Here is an 11418-nt window from a genome sequence, read left to right on the forward strand (position 1 = left end):
TATACTTCAACCTAGCCATCACTTGCAGGTCTGAGCACATACCTTGGGAAGATAAACACAATTGCTCCAATCTTTAACCATGATCTTTCCACATTGAATTCTGCTTCTAACGTTGTATTAGAAGGGAATTGGGTATACCATAACTAATAGATTTAAATGGACTTTAATCCCATCCCAATTACCGACTTCTTCACTAAGTCTCTTGCTAACCCCTTCGTCAAGTGGTCAGCTAAATTTTGTTGCGATCGAACAAACTCAATAGATATCACCCCATTCATGATTAATTTCCTAATCATACTATGTCTAATACCCAAATGTCTAGACTTTCCATTGTATATTTGGCTATATGCTTTAGCCACTGTGGCACTACTATCACAACGGATAGAAATTGGTGATATCGGTATAGGCCATATCGGAATCTCATATACCAAGTTCCTTAGCCATTCTGCTTCTTTACCAGCAGCAGCTAATGCTACAAATTCAGATTCCATTGTGGAACTAGTTATACATGTTTGCTTCTTGGAAGCCCATGAGATGGCAGCTCCCCCAAGCAAGAACACCCATCCACTTGTAGAGGATAAATCTTCAACATTATTTATCCAACTAGCATCCGAATAACCCTCTAACACCGAAGGAAATCCCATATATGACAATCCATAATTCATAGTACCCTTCAAGTACTTGAATACCCTAGTTATCGCATGCCAATGATGTCTACTCGGATTACTAGTAAATCTGCTCAACTTTCCAACCGCATAAGCAATATCCGGTCTAGTGCTAATCATAACATACATCAAAGAGCCTATAGCTCTTGAGTATTCTAGTTGATCCACAGGTTTACCTGTATTTGGCATAAGCTTTTCTCCTGGATCCATGGGAGTACTTACTGGAGAACAATTTTCATAATTGAACTTCTTGAGTATTTTCTCAATGTAATGAGATTGCGTAATTACAATCCCCTTATTCTCCCGTTTAATCTTAATACCAAGAATAACGTCCGCTTCTCCCATATCTTTCATGGAGAACTTTGATGACAAGAAATTCTTTGTTTTATCAACTTGATTTTGGTCGGTGCCAAAGATCAACATGTCATCAACATATAGACAAATGAAAACCCCTTTACCGGATGTATCAAATTTGCTATATACACATTTGTCAGCTTGGTTTAGAATGAAACCATTTGACAAAACAACCTCATCAAACTTTTGATGCCACTGCTTCGGAGCTTGTTTCAGCCCATACAACGACTTAACTAGCTTACACACTTTGTGCTCATTACCAGGCATTACAAATCCTTCAGCTTGCTTCATATACACTTCTTCTTCCAAATCACCATTCAGAAATGCTGTTTTAACATCCATTTGATGAATCACTAGATTATGAATAGCCGCCAAGGCAATCAACAATCTAATAGTAGTGATACGGGCAACTGGAGCATAGGTATCGAAATAATCAATCCCTTCTTTTTGTCTGAAGCCTTGGATAACTAATCTAGCTTTAAACTTGTCAATTGTACCATCGACTTTCATCTTCTTTATGAAGATCCATTTGCAACCCAATGGTTTGCAGCCTGGTGGTAAATCAGATAATACCCAAGTATTATTTTCCATGATAGAACCAATCTCTTCATCAATTGCTTCTTTCCAAAAGACAGAATCTCGAGATTTCACAGCTTCATCATACGTTCTTGGATCCTCCTCTATACTATAGCAATAATAGTATTGAGTCTCAATCTGATCCTTTGATCCCTCAACTAAATATAGTTGAAAATCAGATCCATAAGATCTAGATTTTCTAGCTCTTTTGCTTCTACGGGGTTCAAGTGTCTCACTTGGTACATCATTTGAATGATCATCCCTTAGAAATTCATCTGAATTAGGTATAGATATCTTTGGTCTAGGTATAGAAGAGAAATGGCATCTCTTGATTCTATAATTGTGTTAATAGAAATCGAGTCATTAGGTTCTATAACATAAAACCTATAAGCCTTGGAGTGTTTAGCATATCCAACAAAGATGCAACCTACACCCTTTTCGCCCAAAGTTTTCCTTTTGGGGTCCGGGAGTCTAACCACGGCCCTACAACCCCAAACACGTAGAAATGTTAAGTTGGGTCTTTTCTTATACCAAAGTTCATATGGGGTAGTCTTGTTCCTTTTATTAGGAACCCTATTTAACAAATAGCAAGCCGTTAACATGGCTTCTCCCCAAAACCCTTCACTCAGACCAGAGTAAGATAACATGGCATTTACCATTTCTTTAAGAACTCTATTTTTCCTTTCAGCCACACCATTTTGTTGAGGTGTATAAGGTGTCGTAGTTTCATGAATGATTCCTACGGATTGGAAAAATACAGAATCATAATATTCACCACCTCTATCAGTACGTAATGTTTTGATCAGCACATTCCGTTGCACTTCAACTTCAGTTTTATAAATTTTGAATTTATCTAAGACTTCGTCCTTAGCGTGCAACAAATAAACATAGAAGAATCTAGATGCATCATCAATGAAAGTGACAAGGATTCGGAGGAGTTCATTGAATTGTTCCATGACAGACCTCGATTCAACCATTTTGTAATTGTTGAAGTCGGTCACCAGAAACTTTTTACTGGATGAATCCTCTGCCATGTACTTGGCTTCGAGTAAATCCCACAATTCCTTTGCAGATTCCACGTTTTGGTAAATATCAAATAAGGGATCAGACATACCGTTAAGAATGTGCCCTCTGCATATGTAGTCGTCGTTCTCCCACTTTGATCGGCGTCTCAGATTTTCAACCGTGTCATCCTCCTCAAGTTCTGGAATTGGTGTAGACAGGACATGCACCACCTTCAACGTTGTCAACATGAAATGCATCTTCTTCTGCCAACGCCTAAAGTCTTGTCCTTGAAACTTGTCCAATTTTCCGAAACTTTTAGTCATCTCCTTCACGGTGCTTCCTCCTCCAGCCATGATTATCAGAAAAGAATACTTTGTTCGTTTGTTAGAAAATTTGGTATGATAATCCTGGATATCTTCAAGAATCTTGTTCGTTCACTTTCCGAACAAAGTATTTCGACCCTATTCTTGTCTGGGTTCACAAAATCTTTGCGGGGATAATTCTCGAAGAACAATCTGTTTCTGACAATAGAGAACAGATCAGAATGTAGAGAGGAAGTATATAATTTCGTGTGCCAAATCGAGACCAAAAGACTCCTTATATAGGAGATCAATAATAGAAACGAACAGACACACCTTTTCGGAAAAACAGTTATGTCTGTTGGAAACGGGTGCTGCCCCTTGGACCCCGCCAGGGGCTCCGCCCCTTGGACCCCGACGGGGCGCTGCCCCGCACCCCGCCAGGGGCTACGCCCCTTGGAACCCCGTTTCTATTATTCATATTCAATTACACGTTTGGCTCGACGAGCGTGCACTCCGCACTACCCTAACTCGTTTCAAACTTAACGCATAATTGCATTGGCCTATAGTAAATCACATTACTACCAAAATACATTGATAATACTAAAATCACCAACAGCTACTAATTAAACAAAAAGCTAATGAAATAATACAACATTACAATTATATTAGACACGTAACATTTTATTTATATGTATTATCAAGATACTCTACATTGCATCTGAACATTCACATAATTTATAATATTTCAGTCAGATTGGTTGAAGAAACTGAAGGAGAAAACAAAAATGGTTTGGGTGGCATTTCCAACACTTGAAGGTTCCCTTCCAACATTTCCACCACTTTATGCATAGATGGTCGATTCGAAGGACTGGTTTGTATGCACCATAAACTCACCACTGTCATTTTTCTTACCATTTCTTCATCAATTTCATTGTTAATACACCTAAGTCCAAGATCTTGATTCAATTCAAGACGCTTGTAAATCCAGTGTGGAAAGTATAACTCACTAGAACAATCAACTTCAACCTTAATGTTCTTTCTTTGTCCAACCATCTCTAAAACCATCATTCCATAACTATAGACATCTGATTTATGTGAGGTGCCTCCAAAATTTCTGAAAATCAACTCAGGGGCAATATATCCAGGTGTTCCTCTCGCGCCGGATATGGATATAATGCTTTCTTTTCTTGGACATATTTTGGCAAGTCCAAAATCAGAAATTTTTGGACAAAAATCAGCATCTAGTAGTATATTATGAGGCTTTATGTCAAAATGTAATATTCTAGTGTTGCAGCCTCTGTGCAAGTACTCTAATCCATGAGCAATGCCAATTGCAATCTCATACAATGTTTTGCAATCCAATTGGAGATCGTTCCGCAGTGGATTTTTCTCTTCATATATGAACTTCTCAAGAGATCCATTAGGCATGAATTCATATATTAGTGCTTTTTTAGAACCCTCCAAACAGAACACCAAAAGTCTAACAACGTTGACATGCGAAGTTCTACTTATACTCGCAATTTCATTTAAAAAATCTTCACCATCACCTTTTGAATCACTTAAAATCTTTACTGCAACAGGACGCTCATCATGTAACTTCCCTTTGTATACACTCCCATACCCTCCTTGGCCTAATTTGTTTTCGAAAGAGTTTGTTATTTTTTTTATATCTGAATAATTGTACCTGGCAGCAGCAGGAAGGGATCCATGTTCTTTCAAATAGTCCTCAATGATACGATGGGTTGAATTTTTCTTCCTGAACAAAAGAAATGTTGGAGGGAAGATTTTTGTCCTTAAACAATAAGCCAACAACATCAGCACTGCAACTCCAATGGTCACCATGATTGCTGGAGAAAGTTAAATCATTTGAAGCACAGAAAAGATGTTTAGTATAAGAAAGTAATGGCTTCTACATACAATAAAGTTTGTATTTTTATATCCGGCATACTAAAATCTTATTTTCTTCAACAAAATTTGCATTGTAACAGATTGATGAACTTTCATATTAAAGACAAATGAAACTTGAAACCGAGTGCTGAAAGCTATGTAAACAGTACATTACCTATACCAAGTTTAACATTTCGTCTCAGCCCTTTTCGCTTTGCAACCGTAGCTGCAAATAGAGGAAACAACTAAGATTTGACAGACGAAAAATAAAGTTGTGCAGGGAATAATTTAAAATAAATGAATAAATTAAACGTAATCAAAAGTGTTGGTGTTGGTGTCAGACTGATCTGACACACCTTTTTTCGGGGTGTTTGCTTGAATATGGTTGGCACAATAAAACCTTCCGTTGCTGTCAAGTTGACACCGTCCTCTTTGGTTGTAGTGACAACTTGCACATTCCTCTGTTACCTTTACTTGAATTATAATGTCAGAAGTTATGAAATTAAAAGGGTTGCCAGAGTCTGCAACGTCTTTAGCCGGAAGCAGGGCGTTTGTACAAGCTGTAAAAGCACTCCGAGATACATTCTGAGCGCTATTAACAGGCTGATAGTAGAAATCATAGAGAGGGCAGCTTGTATACTTATGCATATATTTCGGAGAGTTTATATGGAGGGTACGGTTGCACATGAACAAGGTTGCATGAGTTTCTATATGTAAAGAAACAAAGTGAGAGGTTGGAGGAAGAGTATAGTTATATCTGAAAGCTTCGCAATTTTTGCTTTGTAGAAGTTGGTAGAGATTATCGTCTCTGAAAACGCAACTACAAGTTGCATTACTACCATGATGCTCAAGAGGACTTACCTTTTCCACCTCAAAATCAAACTGTTTCCCTTTATTCTGAAATTGGATCGTTTTGGGCTTCCCTGGAGCATCATCACAACTATGTATTGGCAATAAGCCACAATCCTGGCGTTGTGCTGTAGTGAAAGGGAAACTGATATTGCCTAGGAATCCACAACTAAATGAAGCTGGACAATTATTTTGGTACCCGTTACCAAGTGGCATGAGGTGAGAAAACAAAAGGAACAAAATTTTGTAAACTAAGGCCATCATGAATAACCAACCAATACGTTTATGAGCTAAAAAAATTGATAATATAAGCCAAGTATGATATAATATGCTATAGTTGGTTGACTTGAACATTGACTGAAGAAGACTTGGCCCAATCACTAAAACAAATTAACCATTTTCCACACTTCACTGTTCCTTACTTTAACTCTGTATTACGTCAATACACGGTGTGCATGACCAATTCAACAGGTTTGTGAAATATAGTAAAATAACCATTTCTTTTTAGTTTTATATTCACTGTTCCTTACTTTTTCTCTGTTAGTAATTAAGTCTCGCGTGGAATAGAAATAAAAGAAATGTTGGATTTATAAAAGAAAATGACTCATACACCCATCGCCTTAAGATTTTGAATGGGTATGTGGTTTCAATATCTTTTGGATCATGAACGTTTAACCCATTAATAATTTCGGCACTCCCCAGACTCCTCAACAAGTCAAACCATGGGCTCTGATAACATTTGTTGAGGAGACAAGAGCGAGACCACAAGAAAGAGACACCACATCTCCATCCAAAGCGGGTATCAACTAGAAATGGAACTGAACGTTTAGTCAATTAACAGTTTTGGTGCTCTCCAGACTCCGCAACTAAAGACAACAAAACAAAACGACTATGAGCCAAAAAGATATCATGAAAAATATACATGTTCAACAGAACAACTCCTGCATTCAATCAGATAAAATTGGTTTTTCAATCCATAAATAGAGGTTAAAAGTTTATATACAGAAAGTTAGAGTTCTGCATAATAATCAAGATTATTCCGATTTTAACTACACATTAAACATCATAACTACTAGTCTACTATACAAAATAATCTACCCCACACTGATCTTAACCCTAGAATTCTAACAATTAGGTAGAGCTGCTGAACGATCTTTATACGCCCAAGAACTCAGTGCAGGCCTCTCTCCCCAGGTCTTTGCTACTTGATTGTGAGATTCAATCTTGTACTTACTTGGCCTATAAAAATTGTGATTATGAAATGTGAAAGATGGCTTAATGAATAGAATGACTCGAATTTTGAGCCTACTATGACACCTTAACTCCACTAGGACGTTTTCCTTCCATTGCGTCCTTCTTATTGCGACAGTCACTACATAGAAAAGGACCTTGCCAAGGCTTCGAGCTTGTGGAGAAAATTGAACCTGCGTGGACGGATATACCTTCGCTTGGAGCAAGATCAACTTGACATACAGCACAGACAAAAAGGCCAGATGTCGATTGTCCTGTGTTTTCATCATTTCCTAATCTGCATGACAGAATCAGTATTAAATATTTTGGAACTGTTTTGATTCATAAATATTTACAGGAACATCGATAGAAAACTGTCTTGATAAAGTTCCACAAAACAGGAAAACATGGTAAACAAAATATTACACAAGTGTAATGCTTCTAGATAAGAACATTGCTGATCCTTCTTCAAAAGAATAAAAGATTACCTTTCAGCAAGCATTGCTGATCCTTCTTCAAACAATTCCTCCACTATATTTATAGCCGAAAGCTTCTTTGACAGCTTACCAGCAGCATCACGGGATCTCTTCCTGAACGTAAAAAGATCTTTCAGCCTATTCCGCTTTTTCGGGGGCGGTGTTGATGGCAATTCGTTATCAGGTGGGATTATGTCAACTACTATGCATGTTGTATCGTCCTTTAACCCCCTTGTCCTTAGGGCTTCCTGAATAACAGCATGAATACATATATGTCAACTTTGCAACATGATTAGGCTTAAAACTTACAATGACCAACTTGAGCTAGCATGGCATAGTGGATCATATTACCTTGACAACCTGCATGGCAGCAAGTTCGGCAGGCAAACCACGGCAAGATTTTGCAGCCATTTCTGATGAAACAGCATCCCATATGCCATCAGAAGCAATTATAAGCCTTCCACCAGCTTTTGATAGCTAAGATCCATCATGAGAAAGTGTAAGATGCACAAGCTTTATAATCGATGATGAAAAGAAGGAAAAGTTATCTGGAAATAAATTATATACCTTCACTTGTTTGACATACGGTATTGGAACTATAAACTCCCCAACATCCATGTCTCCTATGGACCTAGAGAGGCATAGACCTCCCGGCCAGCATCGTAGAGGACCAATCTGCAATTATTTTCAACTATACATTTAAAACAAGGCTAAGCTAATAAAATGCTCGAAAAATGGTTGCAGGCGAATACAACATAATATGCTGACCTCAGCACCGCCGACAATGCTAAGCCTCCCAACTTCACCTCCACTTGCAGTAACACGTTGTCTCCTGTGTATACAGTGAACTCGTGACCATGAGCAAAAGAGATAAAGCTAAATGACTCTTCCTTAGAGATAAAAAAAATTGTATTAACATACTCTTCAGTATTATCTTCTAGTCTGTGATCAACTGTTAAGGTGGTAACAGCACCACCCTGTGTATCTAGTATACAACGAGAATCTCCAACAGATGCAACTGTCACAGTCCACCGATCAACAATCACAAAAGTGGCTGTGGTTCCAGAAGTTTCTCCTGAACAAAATCTGATTAGGTTAGAACTTGTAAAAAAAGTTAAGAATAGCACATCAAATTCCTGACTCTACTAGTCTACTTCTGTTAGTAAAGGCTTTTCTATCAACAACCAATAAAAGCCAAAGTCCAAACCTCGGCTCTGAAATTCCTTATCAGTCTTAACAAATCCAGCAACCAATGCCCTAGGTAAAGCTTGCAACCACTCATCTCGTCCAAGCCCACGAGGAAGAGCACACAGCACGTGATTTAACAAATTTTCCCTTGTAAAAACGGCAGCAGCATTTCCATTGTGTCCATCAAAGATCTGTGAACCAGAAGAAATGAGTAACCAGCCTTTTCATAAGATGATATGCTTCAATCCAAATAACATCAATTCAGTTTAGCTTATAATAGTTCAGAATTACACAAATCCGAAAAAGGCCATTGCTACGCCATAAGAGTAAAAAGAAGACAATTTTCTATAAATTCAATCTCCTAACAGCTAGCTATCATGCCATGTCGCTCAAAAGGAGTAAACATAATCTGAAATAGATAGAGCGAAAAAATACCGCAAAAACAGAAAAGGCTGTTGAAGAGTTCCCCGGCACCCGCTGACAGTCCGTCTTAATTAGAAAATAATCCTCCCCTTTCTTAGATTGAGCAGCTTGACCAATCCTCACAGTAGGCTTCTCCATCCTTTCACTCTTCATCTCTCTCTTGAGCAAAGCAGCAAGAGGCACAAGATCATGATGACGCCGCCTCCCTTCACCAGAGGCCATATCTTACTCCACCAAACAAACCTCCTCTTAGTCTCAAACCAAATTAGCCTAATTTCAAAACACTCACTTTCTCACAAAACTATTAGATCTCCAAAAGCAAAACACTCAAAACGGCACACACACATCAATACAGAACCACTTTTTCCACATAGTAATCACTTATTTGCAGAGAAACACTGATTTTCCCCAACTTTTATCTGCACTCATTACATACAAAGTTGACATATCAGAATCGAAATTGAACTACAACCCACTAATCATATTAGTGCAAAATGCATTTTTTTAAACTCAGTTTTGTACCACTACTGAAATTTAAGAACCATGAATTTCAACTTTCAATTAAACTTTTCCAAAATAGAAAGAAAGAGACTCCAAACCAGACAAAAACACAGAACACAAATTCCAAACATATAAGAAACAAAAGTAATAGAATTACCAGCAAGAATGTTTGGAATGTGCACCCTCAGCACAAAGCAAGTTGTAGATCTGAATGCTACACCAAGCAATTAAACATGCACAGAAGAAGAAAAAACAACTTACTATATCAATCAATATAACCACCAAACGCGTATTGATGACTAGGTATGAACTGTTAAACACATTATTCTAATCATATATAGCATAATCTTTCATTAAAATAATATTAAGTTCCAAATTAAAAAAAAAAAAAAGGGGAGGGACCAAACCAAGTCAGCTCTAAAACAAATTAAGCAAAGATTTAAGCTTTTACATGTAGATTAGATTCTGCTCCAAGAACCAAAAGGAGTAGCAATAAAGAAAATGCTGATGCTGTAGTAGCTATGGAATATGGATCAAGCCAGCTTTGATGGATGGAAAAAAGAAAGTAGCTTTAGTTGACATGTAAAAGCTGAACTTTGCTTGATAATATCCACAATGAGTTTCCGTTAAAAGTCTATATCTTAAACTTATTTTTCTTTCTTAATTAGCTTAGTAGTTACACAGATAATTAAATTCGTGACATCCTACTTATTTATTTTCTTTTGAATATGCGACATTTTATTTATTTATCTTTAAAATTGAAATGATAATTAAATTTTAAGCTATTTATCTTTATCTGTCTCACTAAAGCGGCTCTGTTAATAACTGTATAGAAACATCATGTTACTAGACACGATTCAAACCCGCGTCATTTTACTTATTCATTTATTTTTTTCATTTATAAAGGGTGAAATCTGAGTCACTTGATTAAAAAAAAAAAGCTTATTTTTCTCTATGTTTCCTTCTGCTAGAGGAAAACTATGTAACCTCATTTTTCTACTTAAGTGATTAATAAAGTAAATAATTACAGTGGAGAAAAAGATTGAAGCATGACAAAACAAGGAAGATGGTGGGGACCACAGGAAATAGTGTGAAAGAAACAAAGAGGTTTTGGTTTGAAGAAGAAAATGAATAAAAAATGTTGATAGGGGAAATAGTGAATAGAAAGAGACACGTGTGTGAGGTTTTGCATGTGTTTCTGGGATGGCAATGATGTAGACAGCGATGCGTTATAGTCATTTGTCTGTCTTTGTTTAGAGAGAGACAGTGCGCTGCAGCTTGCACGAACCATTACTTTTTTCTTCTCACCGAAATCGGTCAAGTAAGTCATTTGAATATATTTTACAAAAATATATAAATAAAATAGAAAAAAAATTTAAGAAATTTTTTTTACCCACCTCCTAACCTTCTTAGTCACCTCTGACGAATTTACCAAAATATTCCTTATTTCGGAAATATATTTCCGAAAACGTACTTTTATTGTGTTTTCGGAAATACACTTCCGAAAAAAAAAATGTTTTTGGAGATGCATTTCCGAAAACACCCCTTTTTGAGTTTTCGGAGATCCATTTCCGAAAACACTATTTTTTTGGGAGAGGGGTGTCTTCGGAGATGCATATCCGAAATATTCCGACCCCAAATTGGTCTTGGAATGTTTCGAATATACACTTTTGAAAGAATTCAATAATTATTAAAAAATTAAAATCAAGGTGAATCAATACAATTAATAGGTATAAAATCAAGGTGAATTAATAAAATGAAGGTGAATCAATAAAATCAAGGTGAATCAAAATTTCCTAAACAATTTTAAAGTTAAAAATTATTTTACTAACTTATATAAATAAAAAACATTTTAAATTTTGAATTATATAGAGTTAAATATAAAATTTATTCATTAAATAAAATTAAGACAAAATCTTTTTTTAATTTTTTTAAACTAAATAAAAAATTATAACTCATTTT

At 36.5% G+C, this 11418-nt stretch overlaps 2 protein-coding genes across 2 annotated transcripts; both read right to left on the reverse strand.

The window, feature by feature from the left end:
• Positions 1 to 3279: 3279 nt before the first annotated feature.
• On the reverse strand, positions 3280 to 6762 carry LOC131642919 (LEAF RUST 10 DISEASE-RESISTANCE LOCUS RECEPTOR-LIKE PROTEIN KINASE-like 2.1). Its single transcript, XM_058913080.1, has 3 exons — positions 5146 to 6762; positions 4965 to 5015; positions 3280 to 4749 (listed from the first exon to the last, which is right to left on the reverse strand). The coding sequence occupies exons 1-3, from the start codon at positions 5990 to 5992 to the stop codon at positions 3638 to 3640; spliced, it is 2010 nt and encodes a 669-aa protein (XP_058769063.1). The 5' UTR covers positions 5993 to 6762; the 3' UTR covers positions 3280 to 3637.
• Positions 6763 to 6797: 35 nt separating this feature from the next.
• Positions 6798 to 10080, reverse strand: LOC131642926 (probable protein phosphatase 2C 15). The gene is made up of 10 exons (XM_058913089.1): positions 9908 to 10080; positions 9614 to 9670; positions 8968 to 9374; positions 8552 to 8723; positions 8266 to 8419; positions 8113 to 8176; positions 7912 to 8019; positions 7696 to 7821; positions 7357 to 7592; positions 6798 to 7166 (listed from the first exon to the last, which is right to left on the reverse strand). The coding sequence occupies exons 3-10, from the start codon at positions 9175 to 9177 to the stop codon at positions 6947 to 6949; spliced, it is 1290 nt and encodes a 429-aa protein (XP_058769072.1). The 5' UTR covers positions 9178 to 9374; positions 9614 to 9670; positions 9908 to 10080; the 3' UTR covers positions 6798 to 6946.
• Between the last annotated feature and the right edge of the window lie 1338 nt (positions 10081 to 11418).

This window comes from Vicia villosa, linkage group LG1 (assembly GCF_029867415.1).
Source record: "Vicia villosa cultivar HV-30 ecotype Madison, WI linkage group LG1, Vvil1.0, whole genome shotgun sequence".
Lineage (NCBI taxonomy): Eukaryota > Viridiplantae > Streptophyta > Magnoliopsida > Fabales > Fabaceae > Vicia > Vicia villosa.